Below are 23691 nucleotides of genomic sequence, written 5' to 3'. Positions count from 1 at the left end.
TTAAGACTTCTATCCTACAGCCAAGAAACATAATCGTCTTATTCTCTGGCTCACTTCATGAAATCTTTCGGTAAACTGCCCACGCTTTGTTACATAATTCCTCTTGGACGAAGGATCTCCATACATTCGACACAAATTAACAGGTCAATATCGTTCTGTGGGGGAATTCGTAAATTCGGTACTCCGCGCGTGGTTGCTCTTTAAACAGTTACAAAAAATAAATGTAGCCTTTATTACCAAGTAATAAAATAAAAGACATAATTAACTCTAGCATAGAGAAGCACGATGAGGTGATTAAATGAATTAACAAGTGTACGTTACTTTCTTTCTGGGGAAAGACTGGGTTTTAAGTATTGCAGTGCCTGGCATCGTAAGTGCTCAAAAATGTAGATCCAACGTCGTTTTAAGCAGAATTAGGGATTGGCAGAACAAGGAACTGGCCCAGCTAATGTGTGGGTCAACAGGGCCTAGGACTGCATGGGTCAAATGAAAGGCTTCTGGTAAAAGAATAGAAAAGGGGAAGGAGTAAAGACAGGAGACCGGTCCCATGAGTTTTGGGTTTTTTTTTAATACCTGACTAAAAATTAGTAGCAAACACCTACTGAAATTTTAGCATTGTAATAAGATTACTACATGATAAAAAGGAAGCCATGAAAGGAACAGCTTCCATTTTATTTTCTTTTAAGAGCCAGGGTGGGAGCACACTGGTAATTTGGTCCTGACTCCTAAAATCATTTGACTTCACCACTGCACTGCCCACATGGGAGACTAGAAGCAGTGTAAAAGGATAGATACACTAGATCCGATCTACAAACCCAGGCTTCTCCTAAACTAGCTGGATTCAGAGGGGACAAAAAGCTGACCTGCCTTACCGTATTACTCGATAACAAGATACATTTCCATGACATAGTAAAGTCACTTACCGAACAAGATATTCTCACAAAGCTAACTTTTTAAAAAGCTTGTAAAAATTATACATTTATACACATACACACTACACTTTTACAGTTGAAAAGATAGTCCAAATAGTTCAACAGCTCATTTAGTGCTTTTTTGTATTGTTTTCCCTTCCAGATTCTTTGTCACCCCCTTCGCTCTGCCCTAAGCAGACATCATTCTGTCCCATTATCTACTAAACCCAGTAAATGTTCATTTACCCCACTAGGCGCCATCTACCTGGGTGACTCTGGAGGGAGGTTTCTGAAAGGTCCGGTCTATACCGAGGCACACAGTTTACACGGGTGGGAAAGAAGTGGCATAATCAGTATCACGACCACAGGGAGCAGCCCTTCCACGGCAGGGCAAGTGCTCACACCTACATGGTCCAGTGCCCACTCATTAAAAACACAGTCAAAACCCACTCAGCACCCAGCAAAAGTTACTGAGGGTCCCATAAAGCGAGTCACACTGGTTCTTAAAGGAAGTGAGCTGTTTCGGGAATCGCTGGAGGAGAGTCACTTTGAACAGTGGTGGTTTGACAACTGTGGAAGAAGTCACTTGAACTCTTATAAAGAGAATTTTTAAGGGATCAGCAGCCTCCCTGGAAAATTCAGGAAAACCAACAAAAGAGGGGATGGTTTTCATCTTTTCATAAAGTTCTTCTCCAGAGCTATTGAGGTTCTCTGCAGAGAGTAGATATTCCGTTTTACCCGGTCCTCCAGGGAGGAGGTAGATGCACTCTCCAGCTTCATGCGACTAGGAACAGAAGAGAGGAGAATAATGTGAGTTACAAATATTTGTCAGCTGGTCAACTCTCTGGCAGAATTAGAAGAAACGGGTTGCCAGTCATATAGCCCATGTAGAAATACAAGCTCTTTTAAGCCCATGTAGATAACTTTGGAGTGAGTCCATTTGGAACTCCATTCTTTAAACCAATATCCCTAAGGGCAAATTTATCTGTTTTGGAAAGTAAGTAAAGCCTCATTGGAAAAAGGCCTCCTGAGAGGCGCCTGGGTGGCTCAGTCAGTTAAGCATCTGACTCTTGATTTCAGCTCAGGTCATGATCTCACAGTTCGTGAGATCAAGCCCCACGTCAGGCTCTGTGCTGACAGCGTGGAGCCTGCTTGGGATTCTCTCCCCCTGCCCTCCCCCCCGCCCTTCCCCTGTTCATGCAAAAAAAGAAAAAAAAAAAAAAAAAGGAAAAAGGCCTCCTGAGCCATGAACTCTTATTTAAATGGAAGGCAAGGAGATTCAATGAAAATACTAATTCACTTCTCCTCTCCTCAAATCAAAACCATCCCACTGTCTGGCTAGATGCTGGGAGTAGTAACAAAGGTGGCTTGGAGGCTGACCTCCCCGTTCTCTCTACATAGTCACAGAAACACCAGGAACACGATGAGTGAGTCAGCTGCCCAACTGCTCCTTGGAACCATAGCCATGAAAGCCTTTAGGCAGCAGGAAGATGCACTCACTGGATAAACCTTCCATCTCGGGAGCCCAGCTTCTCCAGCTTCTGCTCCCGTTCGTCATCCTTAGCGTGCCTCTTGAGGATGTTTAGCCTCTCTTCCTCCCGCCACTTGGCATTTTCCATCATCTCTTGCCGTTTTCGCTCTAGTTCCTCTGATGAGAGCTTTCTGTTGAACACAAAAACCATCAGGTCTACTTCTCTCCCAGCAAAAAAACCCCAAACACTTCAGGGAGAACAGAAATCAGGTAGGACCCCAGGTTCTCCATCGCACTGCTCTCTCCATGGAAATGCCCAACCCAGGGCCAAACTCAGCATGAGTTTCCTTCCTTCCTAACATCTTGGGTCAGGTGGTTTCATCCAAATTTCAAAGACTTGTAATGAAGGATTCCATACTCTCTCAATAATCCCTGGAGTGATTATTCTGAAACATTAAAAACAAAATATTCCTCCCCAAAAAACAAAATATTCCACTGTTTGCTCAACAACTTATTGAAGTATGGAGGACTAAGTTAGCCATGTGACTGTTGACATCTACCATCTACCCACTGGAAATGCTTAGAAATTCATGGACGCAGCCCATGAGTATACCACTTTAGGACTAAGCCAGAAGCCAGATGCCTGAAGAATTCAAGTCAATTCAACTTAACCTCAGAAAGTAATAGGTAAGTCTTTCCTGGCACTCACTGAAATGAAGTCGGAGCAAGAAGAGGAGGTGATGAAGGAGCTCAATCACTATTTAACAATATGAGAAATCGGAATCCATTGCTTCTCAAGTGGGTGTGATGTACCCATTTGGAAGATTCCCCTTTAGAGGTGCCTGGCTAACTCAGTTGGTAGAGCATGTGACTCTTGATCTTGGGGTTGTAAGTTTAAGCCCCATGTTGGGTGTAGAGATTACTTAAAAATAAAGTCTTTAGAGGAAAAAAAAAAAAGATCCCTCTCTAAGTTTATTTTTTTGTAGGAATCTCTACACCCAACGTGGGGCTCAAACTTAACAACCCCGAGATCATGAGTCGCAGCTCTTCAGATTGAGCCAGCCAGGTACCCCATGAAAGATCCCCCTTTAAAAGAAAAAATAAGGGGTGCCTGGCTGGCATAGTCGGAAGAGCATGTGACTCTTGATCTCAGGGTCATGAGTTCAAGCCCCACAATGGGCATAAAGATTACTTAAAAATAAATAAATAAGGGGCGCCTGGGTGGCGCAGTCGGTTGAGCGTCCGACTTCAGCCAGGTCACGATCTCGCGGTCCGGGAGTTCGAGCCCCGCGTCGGGCTCTGGGCTGATGGCTCAGAGCCTGGAGCCTGTTTCCGATTCTGTGTTTCCCTCTCTCTCTGCCCCTCCCCCGTTCATGCTCTGTCTCTCTCTGTCCCAAAAATAAAATAAACGTTGAGAAAAAAAAAATTAAAAATAAATAAATAAATAAATAAATAAAACTTTAAAACAAATACATACATACATACATACATACATACATACATAAATGGAGCCAAATTTTGAGAAACAAACTTAAGACACTAAAACTTGACATTCGGTTGTCTACAGTGAAATGGCAATGCTCCCTTTCAAAAAAACCACAAAGAGAACGGGAGAGGAGACGACGCTGGATAAGAGATGTCTAAAAATTTTTGGAAGATGGAAGTGGATAAAGAAGTGGTAACTACTTTAACAGATTAGAGAAAACTGAATCCCTTTAAAGTGCCCAATACTAGGGGGCACCTGGGTGGCTCCGCTGGTTAAATGTCTGACTTCGGCTCGGGTCATGATCTCACGGCTTGTGAGTTCGAGCCCCGCATCGGGCTCTGTGCTGACAGCTCAGAGCCTGGAGCCTGCTTTGGATTCTGTGTCTCCCTCTCTCTCTGTCCCTTCCCCACTCGTGCTCTGTCTCCCTGCCTCTCAAAAATAAACATTAAAACAGGGGCGCCTGGGTGGCGCAGTCGGTTAAGCGTCCGACTTCAGCCAGGTCACGATCTCGCGGTCCGGGAGTTCGAGCCCCGCGTCGGGCTCTGGGCTGATGGCTCAGAGCCTGGAGCCTGTTTCCGATTCTGTGTCTCCCTCTCTCTCTGCCCCTCCCCCGTTCATGCTCTGTCTCTCTCTGTCCCAAAAAGAAATAAACGTTGAGAAAAAAAAAATTAAAAAAAAAAATAAATAAACATTAAAAAAATTTTTTTTTTTTTAAATAAATAAAGTGCCCAATACTAATCAGAAGCAAAATCCAGGAAAGGCTCAGGGACTGCAGGCACCCAGTACTTTGAAGGATGGCAGCAAGGCTGAAAACAAAGGGAATGATTTAAAGTCTGTATGGGAAGCAATTAAGACACCCTGGGACCTCATGCCTAACTTGGGGGAGGCCAGTGATTTTTCTCCCAAACGAATACAGGAGACCCTCCAAAGGGGAGACGTTTCTTGTAGTGTCTGAAGAATTAACCAGATAGGAAATCAGAAGTTGCAGAGGTATCCGGGCATAGCCAAATGTCCCAAAATGCCAGCAGCCAGAGTTAGAGCCATTGGTCAGGTAACCAGAGGGGATTTTTTTTTCTTCTACAAAAATTTAATGGTTCCTGACAGGAGAACCAAAGGTAACCAGAGGGTATAAGAATGTCCCCAGCTAAAAACCAGTACAAAAAACCAATCTCCACCAGTAGACAAGCCCTGCCCATACACAATACAGTGATCTCAGCTTTTTAATGCCTATGAAGAGACAGTGAAATATCACCAAACATTTCAGGAAAGCCTCTCACATGAAAGCGACCAAAGGAAAAGGAAAAGAGAACTTAACAAAGATAAACCACGAAACTTTTAAAAAATGTACAATTCATCTTAAATAAAACTATTTAAAATTGGCAACAAAAAGTGAACAATTAAAAATCTCACTCAGAGATGATAAATAAAAGATATTACATCATTGAAATGGGAAAGGCTTTTGTTTTACTTTCTTTTAATTTTTTATTTGAGAGAGAGAGAGACTGCAAGCAGGGGAAAGGGGCAGGCGGAGAGAGAGAGAGAGAGAGAGAGAGAGAGAGAGAGAGAGAGAGAGAGAGACTCCTAAGCAGGCTCCGGGCTCAGCTCGGAGCCCAACGCAGGGCTCAATCTCACAACCCTGGGATCATGACCAAAGTCGAAACCAAGAGCTGGATGCTCAAGAGACTGAGCCACCCAGGCACCCCGAGAAAGGCTTTTAAAAAGGAACAATCAGAACATACAAGAGCTCTGAAAAATCAGAGAGAACAAAGAAGTTATCAAAGAAATGATACAAGAACATTTCCCAGAAATAAAATCCGTAAGTCAAAACTGAAAGAGGCAAATATTGACCCTAGAAAAAATATGAAACTCATACAAGAAAAGAGATATAACCTCAATATTCTGCTTGGCGATGAAAAGTATCGATGAACAATATTTACATAATGGAAGAACATGAATCCACTTATTGACAAAACCAAAAACTGTGGTATTTACCTAATGGAATAAATGGAGGGAGAAGAAATATGGGACTGGGAGTGTGTAAGAGCTCATTTACTCCAATAGTAAGAAAATACCTAATGTCTAAAATTGATGACTTAAGGGGCAGCTGGGTGGCTCAATCGGTTAAGCGCCCAGCTCTGGACTCTGGCTCAGGTCATGATCTCACGGTTTGTGGGTTCGAGCCTTGTGTCGGGCACTGTGCTAACAGTGCAGAGCCTGCTTGGGTTTCTCTCTCTCTCTTTCTCTCTCTCCCCTTCTTTCTTCCCCTCCCCTGCTTGTGCTCTTTCTCTCTCAAAATAAGTAAACTTAAAAATAAATAAATAGGAATAAATAAATAAGTAAATAGATATAAATATAGATAGATAGATAGATAGATAGATAGATAGATAGATAGATAGATAAAATTGATGACTTAAGGGGTGCCTGGCTGGCTCAGTTGGTAGAACATGAGACTCTTGATCTTGGGATTGTGAGTTCAAGCCCCACATTAGGGGTAGAGATTACTTTAAAAAATCAAATCTTAAAATAAATAAATAAATAATACATACATACATACATACATACATACATAAAATTGATGACTTAAGAGACAGCAACATGTGCATATTTTTAGAGACAGGTAGCTGCCAAAAGAAACCACTCAAAAAGCTGAAAGTGTTTGCCACTAGGCAGCATGACTGGAAGTGAGGTCAGGCAGAGCAAGGAACTGGTAGTTTTTGTGACATTTTTTTTTCATGTTTATTTTATTTTTGAGAGAAAGACAGAGTGTGAGGGGGGAGGGGCAGAGAGAGCGAGGGAGACACAATCTGAAGCAGGCTCTGGGTCTCACAAGGCACCTCTTGTGAGAAGATTTTTAATCGTTTTTAACTTTTAAAAATGTGTATTATTAGGGGTGCCTGGGTGGCTCAGTCGGTTAAGCCTCTGACTCTTCATTTTAGCCCAGGTCATCATCTCACAGTTTGTGAGTTCAAGCCCCTACTTGGGATTCTCTCTCGATCTCCCTCTCCCTCTGCCCCTCTCCCCCACTCGCAGTCTCTCTCGAAAAAAAAAAAAAATAAAAAAAAATAACAATTAGGAGCCTGGGTGGCACAGTCAGTTGAGTGTCCAACTTCAGCTCAGGTCATGATCTCACGGTATGTGAGTTTGAGCCCCGCATCAGGCTTGTGCTGAGAGCGCAGAACCTGCTTCGGATCCTGTGGCCCCGTCTCTCTCTGCCCCTTTCCCGGTTGTGCTCACTCTCTCTTTAAAAATCAATAAAATGTTTGGGGCGCCTGGGTGGCGCAGTGGGTTAAGCGTCCGACTTCAGCCAGGTCACGATCTCGCGGTCCGGGAGTTCGAGCCCCGCGTCGGGCTCTGGGCTGATGGCTCAGAGCCTGGAGCCTGTTTCCGATTCTGTGTCTCCCTCTCTCTCTGCCCCTCCCCCGTTCATGCTCTGTCTCTCTCTGTCCCAAAAATAAATAAACGTTGAAAAAAAAAAATCTTAAAAATAAATAAAATGTTAAATAAAATAAAATAGAATAAAATAGAATAAAATAAAATAAAACAAAATAAAATGTATCTCTAAGGGGTATTATCTGATCAAAATAATTTAAGCCTCGATAATAACAGTAATTGTGCCTCTAACATAATAGTAATTAATATAAGAGTAATAGCTTTATTTTTTATTGCCTGTAGCCACTTTTATTCTGGGCAATTTATAAGCCCAATAGAAGGAATTTTAGGCATTTCTGGGGTGTGACATCATAGTAGTGGTTTTTTGGTCTGTTTTGAGCACATATATTTTTAACTTATAAAAGGGCTGTGTTGCCTGTAAGAAATTTCAAAAGCAATCAAAACTAATATTAATTAAATGGGAATCCCAAAAGACCCTGAAAATTTTTTACAAGAAAAAAATACAGTCTTGGCCCATAAAAATTACTTTATTTATTTATTTAATTTTTTTAACGTTTATTTATTTTTGAGACAGAGAGAAACAGAGCATGAACGGGGGAGGGGCAGAGAGAGAGGGAGACACAGAATCGGAAGCAGGCTCCAGGCTCTGAGCCGTCAGCCCAGAGCCCGATGCGGGGCTCGAACTCACGGACCGCGAGATCGTGACCTGAGCCGAAGTCGGACGCTTAACCGACTGAGCCACCCAGGCGCCCCTAAACATCACTTTAAATTGAGCATCTCACTATAAAAGAGAACCTTCATCTTTTCAGCCATTAAGAAAGTCATTTTAGATCACCAGCTAAAATACACAAAAGAAAGAGTTCTCACAGAATTCTCAATTATGGCCCTAATTTTTCTTTTTCTTAATTCAGCATCATCTTAAGTACATAAAACAACCTTGACCACTTGGAACACCAAACCGAAACAGACAATGAAATCATAAAGTCTATGCGTTAAAGTTTCTGTGCTTTTACTCCTGGGGAAGAGAGGTCTTGAGGGCTCTAAACCATTTATGTCACAAAATTCAACACAAATTGAAAGGGAGGTAAGGAAGGCTGATAAAATAAAACAAACTAAAGTGAGGGGCACCTGGGTGGCTCAGTCAGTTAAGTATCCAACTCTTGGTTTCGGCTCAGGTCATGATCTCACGGTTCCTGAGTTCAAGCCCCGCATCAGGCTCTGTGCTGACAGTGTGGAGCCTGCTTGGGATTCTCTCTCTCCCTCTACTCTGCCTCTCCCCTGCTCGTGCTGTCTCTCTCTCAAAATAAATACATAAACTTAAAGTGATGGTAGATGGCAAAAGAGAGAAAAACAAAGCAGGATCTGAAAAAGCCTGCCGCCCACAAGCCTTAAAACACAGAAACAAATACACTCACGAGTATCTACCCTAAGAGCAGCATGAATTACAGCACAGCTGAAAAACTGCCAACTGATAATAGGTCAAATTCTACGTAACATACTCTGTCTGGGAAGGCAGGGAAATATATAACATACTTTTCAAGGTTGTCAGTCAAGACTAAACCTTTTAAAAGTTTCTGTTCCTTGGAGACTCAGGGAGTCGGGCAATTAAGAGTTGCAAGGGACATGTAGGGTCTGCCTCTGTTTTAACACAGTGAATAAAAGAGGTGGGTATAGACTCTCGGCGGTTCTCAATGTTGGCTGCCCACCCCCAGAGGTTCTGATGTGGTAGGGCTGGGGTGTAGCTGGGTAATGGGATTTTTTCTTTTTTATGCTTCCCAGGTGATTCGAACGTGCAGCCAATTTGGGCAGTAAAAGGGAAGTTCACAAGAGTTGCCTGGCTCCTCTAAATTCTAAGAGCAAGACAGACCCCTAGGGACAGCCTTTCATGGGCACCACCAACTCCCCTCAGGTCCCAGGGCTTTATGTCCCTGTTCTGTCTGACCCACCACACACCCAACGTGAACACAGAGTCCATCTTAGGGTGTCGGCCCTCAAGGAGAGCACCCTGCTTCTCCTTCAGCTGGTGCCTCAAGAAAGGAGCACTCTCTCAAGAAAAGCTTCTCGGTGGAAATCTCTTGAGAGAATTAACATGCTTAGATGTCCAGAGACAGTCGCTTAATCGATTGTTCATCAAGTTAAAACTCTTACTTTGTCCTTTAAGTGTGCGCAGTGTAGGGAGGCGGGGCAGACTGTTAACAGCTGACAGGAAGAGGGGTCCCTGGATGGCATCTGACTTCAGCTCATGAGGTCAGGATCTCACAGTTTATGAGTTCAAGCCCCACGTTGGGCCCTGTACTGACAGTGCAGAGCCTGAAGCCTGCTTCAAGTTCTGTGTCTTCCTCTCTCTCTCTGCCCCTCCCTTGCTCATGCTCTCTCTCTCTCTCTCTCTCAAAAATAAAAAATAAAATATTAAAAAAAAAAGCTGACATGAAGAATAAAAGTAGGTTTGGCAAAAAGGTGATGTAGGGGTGCCTGGGTGGCTTAGTCGGTTAAGCGTCCAACTTTGGCTCGGGTCACGATCTGACTGACGGCTTGTGAGATCAAGCCCCGCGTCGGGCTCTATGCTGACACCTGGGAACCTGGAGCCTGCTTTGGATTCTGTGTCTCCCTCTCTCTCTGCCCCTCCTCTGCTCACGCACTGTCTCGTTCTCTCTCAAAGAGAGAGGTTTGGGTTAAAATTTTTTTAATTAAGGGGCGCCTGGGTGGCACAGTCGGTTAAGCGTCCGACTTCAGCCAGGTCACGATCTCGCGGTCCGTGAGTTCGAGCCCCGCGTCGGGCTCTGTGCTGACAGCTCAGAGCCTGGAGCCTGTTTCTGAATCTGTGTCTCCCTCTCTCTCTGCCCCTCCCCCGTTCATGCTCTGTCTCTCTCTGTCCCAAAAATAAATAAACGTTGAAAAAAAAAATTTTTTTTTAAATTTTTTTTAATTAAAAAAAGAAAGAGAAAAGGTGATTTAGATTATCCACCTGCCCTGGTTTGAGCCACTCCGAGACTCAGGCCCGCAGAGTCTGAAGTTCACCTACGGGGCTCTTGACTCACCTGGTGTATCCAGGAGCGTGGCGCCTTTGATAGACCTCTTTTTTAGGCGATGGGCTCTTAGTACGGCCTCTCTCTCTCCTGTTGACCTTAGAGTTGTGCCTGGGACAGACACACAGAGGGCAGAAAGGAGAAAAGCCTTTTCAAGGTAGGGGCTTTTATTGTGTCCCTCAAATGATGGGAGAAAAGTTAACAGTCTTAGAAATACAATCCAAATTGAAGGGAACAGAGGGCAGAGGTGGAAGAAAAACAAATACCTAAAGAAACAGAAGATTTGGTACTAAACTCACTCCAAAGAGCCTACATATATAAATATGTAGCTCTAGGGGACTGAGCTTTACATAGCGGTGGGGGAAAATGATGTAAAGGAAATAAAGCAAAGGCGTTTGGAAAAATGAATGAACAGAAATACCTGCGGTGAGCAACCCCCACCCTTACAAGCCATTTCCCAGTGAATTCCTACACTCACGGTTTGCTTGGCCTTGGGGACCGTGACCTTCTGCCTGGGGATCGAGAACTCCTGTCCCGGGACCCTGCTTCTCTGGTGCTCTTCTTGCTGGCATGTCTGGGAGGTGAGTGGGAGGAGCTTCTGGACCTGGAATAATTCTTCAACCCGTGCATTCCCTTTTGCTTGGCCGTCAGAGGACTCTGCAGTCCCTGGCTGTGGTAGGAGTCCCTGATCTGTAGCACCAAGGAAAGGAAGAAAAGGTATTCAGAGGAAAATGTGCAGCTCAGGAGGAAATGCAGTGAAGCAAGGAAATGAATGAGCAATGCAGGTCTGTACGAAGCTAAGTGGGTGTACCGATCCCATCACACAGTTAACCGCAGAGAACCACTCAAACTTAGCAAAGTTATCTGCAGGGTCCCCTAAGAGAATGTACCCACCCAGTCACCTCCACTGGCTTGGTGCTTCACCAAAGCCTGAGCAGGAGCAAGAGACAGAGCGTGGAGAACAGGCCCTAAGGTTAAACCTACTATGGGAAAAAGGGATCCAGAGGGATGTCCATCTGTCAAAAGTCATCAACCTTGAAGCTTAAAATGCCTGCATTTCATGTAAGTTATCTGCAGAGAGACGGGCAGAACGCCTGCAGGCCCCACTGGTGGTTTAGACTCTCCACTCAAAGGGCCCCCAGCCCCGGTCGGAGGCTCAAGGACAAGGAATGGGCCAGTTCCCCAGCGGTGCCCGCTTTGGCTGCCCAAACTCCCTTTTTCCCACGTGATGTCTGACTGGCTGCTCGAAATGCTCTCTGTCCAAAAAGGCTCTCAAGTTAACGCATTCCCTGGTCCACGGTCACTCCCTCTGAGACGCCCACACCCTTACCTGTAAGCCGTATCCAGGGGCTTTGGACAAAACAGGGGAAGAATCTGCCGTCTTCTTTTGAGCTCTAAGAGATTAAAACACACATTCATTGAAAAAGAAAATGTATGAAGGTCCAGTTTAAATGTCTCGTGCTGAAACACGCCTCCTCCTGCTTCAAACGTGACCTTCCCCACTTCTTCTATTACTTGGGAGCGTGGCTCTCGCTTTGGACTGTCTTTGGAAGATGCATCAGCACAGTCATGTTTTTCCTGTGAAAACACGTGGGCCTGGCTCTTCAGCCCCGCCGCCTGAACACATTCTCCTCTCACCTCGTGCTGCTTGCTATTCCAGCGACTAAGAGTGAGTCAGCGGTGACAATGCTCACTGTTCCCACAGAGAAGGCACACAGAATGCGCCCAGATGGGCCCATTAATGCATTTAAAAAAAAAAAAAAAAAAAAAAGGCCTACATAAAACCCACTTCGGTCTTGGAGGAGTCATAAGCTGAGACGAAAGTCACAGCCAGGATGTCTGAGCTAAGACCTACAAGGCTACGGGCAGCCCTTTAGGGGCCACGCCAAGACCTCCAAGGAACTCTGGTGCTAGATGGCAAAGTTCTGTGGGCACGGGGCCCACGTACGAGCATTCACCACTGAAACCCCAGTGCCTGTCAGTTCCCCGCCTAGAGCAGCCGTGACTACGTGGGGAATGAATGAGTGAATGAGTGAATGAGTCAATGAGGGAGGCCCGCCCCCACGTGCTCACCTCCCCCGGCTGCGCTCATCCTGGCTGCTGCCGCCATCGCTACTTGAGCTTCTGTGCTTATGTTTCTTGTGCTTCTTTTTCTTCTCCTTCTTTTTCTTCTTCTCCTTTTTTTCCAGACTCATCTGCAACTACAAAACACCCAGAACATAACCATGCAAGATCACGAAGGCCCCTGTCGGTCCCTCCGAGGGGCCTGGTTCACGCCCAAAACTACCTGACTTCGTCCTCTGGGACTACAGAGGCCCAGGACCCCAGCGGAGTTTCCCCACCAACCAGAGGGGGCGAGTTTTACCTTGGAGGGTGCATAAACAGCCCCTAGACTACTGAACAGAATCTCTGGCGAGTGGGGCTAGGAATCTGTATTTTTTTTTTTAATTTTTTTTTTTTTCAACGTTTATTTATTTTGGGGACAGAGAGAGACAGAGCATGAACAGGGGAGGGGCAGAGAGAGAGGGAGACACAGAATCGGAAACAGGCTCCAGGCTCTGAGCCATCAGCCCAGAGCCTGACGCGGGGCTCGAACTCACGGACCGCGAGATCGTGACCTGGCTGAAGTCGGACGCTTAACCGACTGTGCCACCCAGGTGCCCCGGAATCTGTATTTTTAAACCATCCCCAGAACCGGTGCCTGGGAATTTCCAATCTGTCAGAGGAACTCCCAGCAACACCGAAAGCAATCGGGGACCGCAGGATCCAGCTTTCCATTCTCCTTGCCAACTAATCCAAAACACAATCGCGGAATATGTCACGTGAATGACAAATGGGCCCTCGAGGCTTGATATCACCTGATCCCCTGAACACACTGTGTGATTAGGACTTGCACAGGCCTATCCCATACTCCCCTTTTTCTAAACAAACAAACAAAAAAGACATCACATGGTGCTCTTCCAATCAAAAAAATAAAAGAGAAGGTAAGCGTAATTGAGCTCGATAATGAAGACTGCATAAAATCACCAAGGGAAGGTCTCTAAAAGCCAGAATGTAAAAGCCATTCTGTCTGCCCTCTCACAAGGTAAGAGTGAATGGTGAGTAGTTCTCACGAGAAGTAGCTAAAAGGCACTCTTGGTGCCTAACTTGATGCACTACTTACCAATTCTTTGATTTTCTTCATTTTCACGGGATTATTCAACACCTCTCTTTTTTTCTCTTCCTCCTTCTTCCTAAAGAGAAAGAGAACATTATAAAAATCATGACTATCTCTTTGGGGAAGGGGATTAAGTCATTCATTGTACTCTCCACAAGACCATCTATATAGCAATCGTTTTTCCAAATACACGCAGACAGGCCCTGTGTTAAAAGCTACATGATGGTGTGGAAGTCAGGACTCTTCCCCAAATCTGCAGAAGGGACTGAATGGTGTGGGGCAAGTCCACACTGGCTCCCTGTTGTATAAGAATGAGTATGGGGAATGCCTGAGTGGCTCAGTCAGTTGAGTATCTGACTTGGGCTCAAGTCATGATCTCATAGCTTGTGAGTTCAAGCCCGCGTCAGGCTCTGTGCTGACAACTCAGAGCCTGGAGCCTGCTTCGGATTCCGTGTCTCCCTCTCTCTCTGCTCCTCCCCCACTTGCTCTCTCTCTCTCAAAAATAAATAAACATTAAAAAAAATTAAAAAAACAAAAAGGAGTCTTACTCTCATTATTCATGAGGGTAAACTGGTCAGCCTTCATGGAAGACAATTTGGCAATACTTATCACTGCCTGCACACTCTTTAACCAATTCTTTCCCAAGAATTTGTTACTGTATGGATATAATCAAGAGGTCCCTACAGAGTCGTCCATATTATAACAATGAAAATTCAGAAACAGGTTATTAGGGAACTAATAAGAGAGTATTAAAAAATTATGGTATACCACACAATATCGACATAAAAAATGGTATTATAAAAACATAGGGACGTAGAAAGATGCTTGCTATATATAATTAGGTGAAAAAAAGGCTTATAAAATAATGTGCACAATATCTGTACATCAATGTTCACAGTAGCATTATTCACAATAGCCAAAAAGTGGAAATAACCCAAATGTCCATCGACAGACGAAGAGACAAACAAAATGTATACAACGGAATATTATTCGGCCTTAAAAAGGAAGGACATGTTATACATGGTATAACATGGACGAACCTGGAAGACATTATACTGAGCGAAATAACCCAGTCCCACAAAAAGATAACTACTGTATGATTTCACTTATATGACGTTCCTAGAGTAGTAGAACTCAAAGAAAAGAGAATGGTGGTTCGCAGGAGTTGGGGCAAGGGGAAATGTGGAGTTCTTGTTTCATGAGTAAAGAGTTTCAGCTTTGTAAGGTGAAAACCTTTTTTTTTTTTTTTTTTTAATGTATTTATTTTGGGAGAGAGAGAGTCCAAGTGGAGAAGCAGCGGAGAGAGAGGGACACACAGAATCAGGAGCAGGATCCAGGCTCTGAACCTGTCAGCACAGCTAACACAATTACCACAATTTAATTAATTAAGAGGCTAACAAAATGGTGGGGCGCCTGGGTGGCTCAGTCAGTTAAGCGTCTGACTCTTGATTTCAGTTCAGGTCGTGATCTCGCAGTTCTTGAGTTCAAGCCCCAAGTCGGGCTCTGGGCTGTTAGCACGGAACCTGCTTGGGATTCTCTCTCTCTCTCTCTCTCTCTCTCTCTCTCTCTCTCTCTCTGCACCTCTCCTGCTCACACTCTCTCTCTCTCAAAATAAATAAATTTTTATACAATACCTTTATATATATATATCTATGCAATACCTTTAACACGTAAGTAGCTTTATTTTTTTATTAAAAAAATTTTTTTTAATGTTTATTTATTTTTGAGAGAGAGAGACAGAGTGTGAGTTGGGGAGGGGCAGAGAGAGAGACAGGCGCAGAATCTGAAGCAGGTTCCAGGCTCCGAGCTGTCAGCAAGAGCCTGACGCGGGGCTCGAACCCACGAACCGTGAGATCATGACCTGAGCTGAAGTTGGACGCTCAACCGACTGTGCCACCCAGGTGCCCCAATATGTAAATAACTTTAACATGTTTTCAAAAGAAGAAATATAAATGACAAAGGTTTTTCAACGTTCAACCTATCCACTTGAAATAAAATCCTGCAAATTAAACCAAACAAATTTATACATATGGCAAAATGCAACTCCACTTTGATACATTACACATTAGGGTTTCGAGGCAGATTCTTTTTAAAGGGTTTGGCTGCACAAAAAAGGAGGGCCGGGGGGTAGGTAGAAGGCCCGTTCACCCACCTATCCCACGATATACATATCCCCAAATTTCCAAGAAGCTGCCAGCCTTTCTCATCTTTTTTTTTTTTTAATTTTTTGAGAGACAGAGAGAGAGAGAGAGCGAATCCCAAGCAAGCTCCGCACTATCAGCACAGAGCCTGGTGTGGGGCTCAATCTCACGAACCACGAGATCATGACTTGAGCCAAAACCACCCCTAACCAACTGAGCTACCCACGTACCCCTTACCTTGCTTCTATCCCATTTTTTGTTCAAGGGCCAAAGGTAAATGAATCAATCTGGTCTGCCCTGGTCTACTTGCCATCTCTTACCACACGGCCTAGATAAGACACACTTGATGGAGCCTCCTTCCCAACATCAGGGAGCCCAAATGGAGACAAATCCTTTTACAGAGCAGACCAAAGTCAAGAGGAAACCGACTGGAAAGCTGAGCAACTATGAAGAAACCCTCCCCGGCCCGTCGCCAGTACCTGATGATGAAGAGCGGGTCCTCCCGGATTTTGCTGGCCATGTCGAGGAGGGAATTGGCACCGGATGGGGCAAAAATGGAACCTGGGAGCAGTCCTGTCTCCGAAGAACAGCCTGCCTCCTTCTCCTCCATCTTCTCAAAGACGTACTTGTCAATGGGGCGCCCCAGCAAGTACTCATCACGGTTCACCATCCCACCAGGACCCTGATACATCCAGTCTAATTTTTCTTCTTTTTTCCTAAGTCAAGACAAAAAAAAAAATACAATCAAAGAAAGTGTAGGGCTCTTGCAGACCTACACACACAACCCCAACACGAGGGAGAGATGGCAGCTGGCAAGAGCACGACTCATTCTCCAAGCACCTAGTAGGGACTAAACGCTGTGTCCTCGTGGCACATGAGAAGAAATGGTGCTTGCCGGCATGGAGCTCGCCATTTCGTGGAGAGATCGTTCCTCCACACTTAAAGCAATTTCTGTGAAGACAGTATCCTCCGAGACACGGACCTTTGTTCAGGGCTTCTCAAGCCTCCTTTACAAAGTCCTTATGTTACGCTTTCAGTTTTGAGGATAATCTGAAACAATAAAGAGATTCTGCATCACCTCGTGACCGAGAACAGTTTCAGGGAGCACGTGTGCGGTTGTTCGAGGTGTCTTTTGGAGCGTGGGCACAAGCAGGAATTCCACATCTGAGATGACTCAAGATGATGAGAGAAGACCAGAGATAAGTGAAGAAGGAAATTATGCTTTCAAGCCAAAAGAGAGTTATCAATATCAGTAATGTCAGTCATGTCCGATATTTGCCCAACAAACATGGCCCTGTGCTTCTGAGGGGGAAAAAATGGTGGGAGAACTGAACCTTCCCACAACAGACAGCAAAGGCACGCCAAATTAAGTGCATGCGTCGCAGCAGCCGATAGCACGTTTACACTGCGAGCGGCTAAGTAGCTTCATCAAAAGCAGTATTACCTGTAACATTAAATTCAATGTTTTTTGAATATGGCTTTTCAAAACTGGCGTATCGATTTTTGCTTACGATTACGTAACAACTATGAGCATAAGGAAAGTCTTCCTAGTTAGGTCTTTGGACATTTTTAATAAGAATATTTTAACCCAATAACGGAGGATCATAATGCTTTCGTTTTAGATTTGCTTTTGTTTTGTTTTTCCCATTAAAAGGAGCGATTTGAGAAACCCTCTAGTCTATAATTAAAAACTGATTGTGGGCCACTGGGGTCGGGCTCCACCCAGCTTGCCCAGCCTCACTCACCCCACTGGAGTCAAGAAGGAGGAGTATAGACAGGGCCGTGCCCTGGCGAACTGTGGGAGACTGTGGTGGGGCCTTTACAATGAGTACCGCAGGTAGTGGAGTCTTTCGAGCAATTAAAGGTTCTTGCCATTCTCCAGCTGGAATAAACCAGCGACTACAGGAGACTTTGACAGCTATTAAAATCAGGCCTCCGCAGTTGGGAGGTAGCTTTGTAGTCTGGAGAGGTCTGTTTTCCACGATCGATTGTTGTATGGTTCAAGATAAAGGGAACAAAGGCCTCTGAAACTCCATCACATGTGCTGCCTTGATAGGAGCCACACTGGCAGCAAGAAATGGACCAGTGGCCATGGTTGTTGGGTCAGCTGTGATGGGTGATCCAAGGATTAACTGGACGAGCTGGTATCTGGTTGACAAGATTTGCTTTTGTGCAGTTTCTTTTTTTTAAAAATATGATTTATTGTCAAATTGGCTTCCATACAACACCCAGTGCTCATCCCAACAAGTGCCCTCCTCAATGCCCATCACCCACGTTCCCCTCTCCCCCATCCCCCATCAACCCTCAGTTTGTTCTCTGTATTCAAGAGTTTCTTATGGTTTGCCTCCCTCCCTCTCTGTTTGTAACTTTCCCCCCTTTCCCTTCCCCCATGGTCTTCTGTTAAGTTTCTCAAGATCCACATATGAGTGAAAACATAGGATATATCTGTCTTTCTCTGACTGACTTATTTCGCTTTTGTGTGGTTTCTCAATGGTCCTTAGTTTGTTGAAGACTCCTCCCAGTTGCCTTCAACCCAGTGACCACTCTCCCCATTGGAGAGTCCTATATGGACAATGCCAACAGGACTTCTTTCCCAGGACTTCTTTAACAGAATAAGTTGCAGTTCAAGAAGGATTTGGGAAGACCAAGGTACAGTCTGTTTTTAAACCATAGGATAACTATGGCCAAACAGGCTATGAAGAGACATTAGCACACGGGGGGAAGGGGATGAGGTGCGAAGAGAGAATACATTTCTTTATCCACCCTTGGACTCTATTTGTGACTAAAGTAAATGTCCAATAGCATTAAAATAAAATATATAACAAGTGCTTAGAAGGTCAAGGACAAAGGGCAAATAACCGTGAAACATGGCCACCATTTCCTTTGGGACTTCTGTGCCTGGGGTGAAAAAAAAAAAAAAAAAAAGAATTGATTGTGAAAGGCAGACCACTTCAGATCTTAAGGAAGTCCGAGTAGGAAGATCAGTGTTGCCTAGAACATTCTAGGAAGCTCACTTTCCTGAAAGGCCGTATAATCAACGTGATGGTTAAGAGCACCAGCTCTGGAGTCAGGCAACAGGGATTTGAACCCCAGGTCTAAAGCCAAACACCTTCTCCGAGCCCTGGTGTCCTCACCTGTAAAATAAGGATAAAACTGTACCTACCTCACAGGTTTGCTGGGGATTAAATAAGACACATCAGGCATATGATGTGTAATGCTTTGCTGAATAAAAATTTCAAGGGGCACCTGGCTGGCTCCGTCATAAGAGCATGCAATGCTTGATCTTGGGATTGTGAGTTTGAGCCCCACGCTGGGTGTAGAGATTACTTTAAAACAAAAATTTAAAAAAAAAAAAAAAGACAGAGAATTTCACAATTTTTTTTTTTTTTTAACTTTTGGTTAGTGGGAAAGCAAACTCTTATGACTAGTGAGTATTGAATCTAAAATTGGTATCTGTTTGAAAATCAAGGGTTCACAAAGTCTAAAATTTCACATAGAACAATGTGTGTTCACTTTGTAAGCTGCCCAGGAATTAATTTGAATGTGTGAAGTTTATTTACATTCAATTGTTAGTTTTTATTAAACATTTTTTTTAATTTTTACTTATTTTTGAGAGAGAGATGGAGCATGCAAGAGTCAGCGGGGCAGAAAGAGAAGGGGGGACAGAGAGTCCAAAACAGGCTCTGCGCTGACAGCAATGAGCCCAACGCGAGGTTTGAACTCATGAACCACGAGATCATGACCTGAGCTGAGTTGGTTGCTTAACCAACTGAGCCATCCAGGTGCCCCTATTTGCATTAAATTATAACGTAGGTGTCTGGTTGGCTCAGTCAGTAGAGCATGCAAGTCTTGATCTCAGAGCTGTGAGTCTGAGCCCCCACATGGGGGGCAGAATTTACCTAAAAAAAAAAAAAAAAAAATTTAGGGGCACCTGGGTGGCTTAGTCAGTTCAGTGTCATGATCCCGGGGTTGTGGGATGTAGCTCCACTTCGGGCTCCGTGCTGAGGGTGGAGCCTGCTTAAGAGTCTCGCTCTCTCCCTCCCTCAGCTCCCTCCCCCACATACTCTCGCTCACTCTATAAAAAAAAAAAGTAAATTTTTTTTTTTTGCTTTATAGGCTTTAATTTACATAAAGCATATAAAGTAAAATAGTTTAAGGCGTGTCTACAGTACCAAAAAACATAAAACTTCATTCCCTTATCTCATTGGATATATTAATGTCATATTTTGCTGTATTTAAAAATTCTAAAATTCTTTTTTTTTTCCCAAATTTTAAAAAATCTATTTTGAAAGAGACAGAGACAGCACAAGTGGGGGAGGGGCAGAGAGAGAGGGAGAGAGAGAATCTCAAGCAGGCTCCGCACTGTCAGTGCAGGGCCCAAGGCAGGGCTCGAACCCACAAAGCCGTGAGATCATGACCTGAGCCGATACCAAGAGTTGGGTGCTCGAGGGACGGAGCCACCCACGTGCCCCTAAAAACTCTTATTTATTTTAAAACATTCCAAGTTTCATACTTGAGTCAGAAGGGCCTTCTCCCCAATCCATTATCCTGAACGTCCCCAGGGCACCATGTCCGTAATGCCATTTCCATGAAGTGAAACTAAGTTTCACGTACACACACAACCCTGAATGTCACAGACCCTGTCATGAAGTATTAAGGAAGAGCCCTAGATACCCAGTGGGGAGAGTATGCCACACGGCACCCCGGGGACTTGCCCACAAGGACGCGAGCAAGGCACACGTATGAGGAGAATGAACAAGGAGACGGTGCCGATTACCCCATTTCTGGCTCTGTGTTGTTCTCGCAAAACTTAAGAATGCGCTGTACGCTTTATGCTTGGCATTTTTCTCAGAACACATGTCCTCCCACCTCAGTTTATGAGACGGGTAGCCTGATAATTATCTGCTACTCCTATCCCATATTATACAAGAGGAAACTGAAATAAGGTAAAACCAAGCGGTGGGACTGTCCACGCTCACGTAGCTTTTACTGACAGACGCACCATCTGCCTCCCTCCACGAGGCCTCACTGCGCCCCTGAAATGAGTCCGCGGTACGTAAACAAACAAAAGCAGGTCTGAGACCTGGACACGTCCCGAGAGGCGGGGTGGGGGGCAATCATCCTCAGGCCTGGTTATTGGTCGATCGCCTGCCACAAGCCAGGCCTGCGCTAGGCCCTTTGGGTGTCATCTCATTTGATCCTCCACAAACCTTGGGAACTGGACACTCTCCCTTCCTTGGTCCTACCGAGGTCACCGAGGCCCCGAACTTGCTCTCGGTGCCACAGTGAGGCCAGGACACCCCAAGCCAGCCTCAGCGCTCAGGCCGGGCCGACTCCCAAACCCATGCTCTTAACCAGCAGGTCTGCAGCCAAAGGAAGATGCCGCTGGGGGCCGGCCCTGCACCCTGGGACACCCACAGCCCCGCCGCCTCCCCGCAGCCCCGGCTGCCCCCTCACTTGACAGCCCCGACGTCCTCGGCATAGCGCTGCATCTCTTCCCGGGCCCGCTCCTCCCGCAGCTCCCGCTGAAGCTCTTCGATCTTCTTCCGCTCAGCCTCATGCTTCTGCTCGGCCTTCCACACCTTCTCCACATTGCGGAGGGTCTGGGGGTGCCAGCTCTTCTTCAGATTCTGTGGTGGCGAAAGAAGGGAGAAGACGATGCGGGGAGCCGGTGGGTGCGTGGGCCCCACCACCACCGACCCCTCTGCTCCCTGTGCGTGCCAGGGCAGACATCTAGGGGCAAGGCATCGTTCACAACGGCGAAGTTGGCCCCCACCAATCTCCCACACATCCAGGGGTTCTGTTCAAGTATGTAAGGCTTCACGCCTTGTCCGGGTTCCCTTTGAGCACTTTTCACTCGGAACGCACACGACTCGGACTTCCACGGGCCATTCCTGAACTAAGGGTTAGTGATGACAGTAAAGGAGGAATGGGCAGAGAGGTGGGAAGGTAAACTCTGAAAGGCAACAGAACTCAAGTGCCTTTGGCAGGGGACCTTTCATTTTCACGAACACAATCTTCCTTCTCTCGAGTCCACTTAACCTGCCTTCACCTTGGTTTACAACCCCAACCTTTCGTGGTTTACAACCCCACCGAGTACCTCTTTCCCCCTTCCTTCCTGGGACTCTCCCCTTGGTTCTGAGCTCCCCTTCACACTACACCTCGACGGACTTCAAGAATGCTTCTCCTCTCCCGCTTCCCCATAAGCCACTACTTTGGTTCAGCTTCCCAACCAGGGAAGGTTTCCTGGAAGCAGTGATCATCTAAGGACAATTATAATTTAGCCCAGTGATGTAGGAAGCAGGGTAGAGTGGGGGCAGATTTCCAGAGGGAACAGCACACACAACCGCAGGCCCAGCGGCAACAAAGAACACAGCACAGATGATTTCGTGTGGCTAAAGATGGCATGCAAGCTGATGAAGGGGGACCGGGGGGGGGGGGGCGGTCCAAGATGAAATCAACAAAACCAACTAAGAAAGCAATAGAATAAGGGCCTTATAAACCATGTTAATGGAGTGGGCTTCATCCTGTGGAGAGTAGGAAACACTAAACAGTGCAGGCATGACTAGCTATCATGTGAAGAATGGATTGGAGAGGGCAGAGACTGGAGACCAGGAGACCGGTTAAGAGGCCTAAATGAGAAAACCAACACAAGGTATCTGGCACGGAGAAGGTATTCCGTCAATGAGGGCTCTCTTTTCTTTCTTTTCTCTTTTCCTCCTTGTCCTTTCCCTTCATCAGGTCACTCAATCCCCTGTCCCCACCCCATCCCTGGCCTTAGCCTACTGGTCTTCCTCTCTCTCCTTTAACATGGGTGATCTTGCCCCCCCCCCATGCACTCCACATCTGACAATGTCCAGACACATTTTTGGTTGCCCCATCCAGAGAAGAGTGCTACTGGTATCCAGTGGCGAGGGACCAAGAATGCTGCTAAACATCCTACAATGCATAGGGCCATCATCCCCCCACCCCGACACACACACACACACACACACACACACACACACACACAAGCAAAACAAAAAGCGGTGCCTGGGTGGCTCAGTGAGTTGAGCATATGACACTTGATTTCAGCTCAGGTCATGATCCCAGGGTCATGGGATCGAGCCACACTCAGCATTAGAATTAGGTGTCATTCTAATCAGTGACACCTAACAAACTCTAATACAGATACTGGATAGGTAGAATTGACCTATTTGCTGATTCAATCAGCTACACTTTAAAGAGATTAGCATCTTTCTGACCTTGCACCATGCCGTTGTGGGTCTTTTGCCCCGTCGGGGGCTTCAGCACCCTACAAATGAACTATGCAGTTCAAGAGAAATTGCCACATCACTTATATTTAAGTGCTATAAATTCAGAAGAAAGCTGTCACTACAGATCAGAATGAAGCACTGACGAGGAGTGGAAGTCAGAAAGGTGGACATGAAGAAGATCTCTTCAGGTTTAAAACAGACCCCTGGATACAGCTCAAGGGCAAAGAGAATGGGGCACAAACCACTCCTACTATAGTCCAAAATATGACTGAACTCCCAGCTGAGGAAGAGAGAAGTGTCCCAAGACAAGACATACAAAGTAAAGCTTGCGTGACTCGATATCTGCCTCCTTTCGTAAGCATGGTTCCACCACCACCCCCACCACCACCACCACCACCACCCCCTCCCAGAATTTCCAGTCGGGAGAGTCCCCGCGAACAAACAACACAAACACCTGCCGCCACCGTTGGCGACACGCTTCACACACCTTTCCAAGTCTCCACCCTGTCCCTCCGTGGCCCCAGAGATCGGTCCCCTCTCCAAGGCTACGGCTCCCTTCTCGCGAAAGCACGGCTGTGTAGCCATGGTCACCCACTCCCGCACCCTCCAATTTCCGTCCCCAGACCCGGTCGGTCTCCCACTCAGTCCTCTCCCGCCCAGGCTTCCCCTACTTACCAGATCTCCGCCCCCCATGACGACGGAGAAATTTCCTCTCTGCGCGGACCTGGAGGATTCAGGAGGGATCCGGAGGAAACGTAGACAAACAGTTCAGCTGCGACCTCCCCGGCTCTGGTCTCGGAGGCCACCGGCGGCCACTTCGACTGCCAGATCTAGAGCCCACTTCCGGGAGGGC

General features: G+C 45.8%; 1 protein-coding gene across 4 annotated transcripts; it reads right to left on the bottom strand.

The window, feature by feature from the left end:
• Positions 1 to 213: 213 nt before the first annotated feature.
• CWC25 (CWC25 spliceosome associated protein homolog) lies at positions 214 to 23691 on the bottom strand. 4 transcript variants are annotated; one of them, XM_047845602.1, is made up of 10 exons: positions 23514 to 23691; positions 21040 to 21212; positions 16062 to 16298; positions 13448 to 13517; positions 12358 to 12485; positions 11615 to 11678; positions 10763 to 10974; positions 10297 to 10395; positions 2412 to 2573; positions 214 to 1695 (listed from the first exon to the last, which is right to left on the bottom strand). In XM_047845602.1, exons 1-10 carry the CDS (start codon positions 23529 to 23531, stop codon positions 1581 to 1583), a joined length of 1278 nt encoding a protein of 425 aa, XP_047701558.1. In that variant the 5' UTR covers positions 23532 to 23691; the 3' UTR covers positions 214 to 1580. The 4 variants fall into 4 exon arrangements, with proteins under 4 accessions (XP_047701558.1, XP_047701561.1, XP_047701560.1 ...); XM_047845605.1 differs by lacking the exon at positions 23514 to 23691 and adding an exon at positions 16423 to 16632 and having other exon boundaries at positions 21040 to 21159; XM_047845604.1 differs by lacking the exons at positions 21040 to 21212; positions 23514 to 23691 and adding an exon at positions 16565 to 17842.

The sequence above is a fragment of the Prionailurus viverrinus genome, unplaced genomic scaffold, assembly GCF_022837055.1.
Source record: "Prionailurus viverrinus isolate Anna unplaced genomic scaffold, UM_Priviv_1.0 scaffold_35, whole genome shotgun sequence".
Taxonomy (NCBI): Eukaryota; Metazoa; Chordata; class Mammalia; order Carnivora; family Felidae; genus Prionailurus; species Prionailurus viverrinus.
The sequence above is the reverse complement of the archived record's forward strand: the minus strand, read 5'-3'. Positions and strand labels throughout refer to the sequence as shown.

What these genes read in the sequence shown, in the direction of transcription:
- CWC25 (XM_047845602.1), bottom strand. An exon ending in GAGGACGTCGGGGCTGTCAA is followed by an intron (nt 16,299 to 21,039) that starts GTGAGGGGGCAG and finishes GTCTTGACTTAG; the next exon opens with GAAAAAAGAAGAAAAATTAG. An exon ending in GACCCGCTCTTCATCATCAG is followed by an intron (nt 13,518 to 16,061) that starts GTACTGGCGACG and finishes CTTTCTCTTTAG; the next exon opens with GAAGAAGGAGGAAGAGAAAA.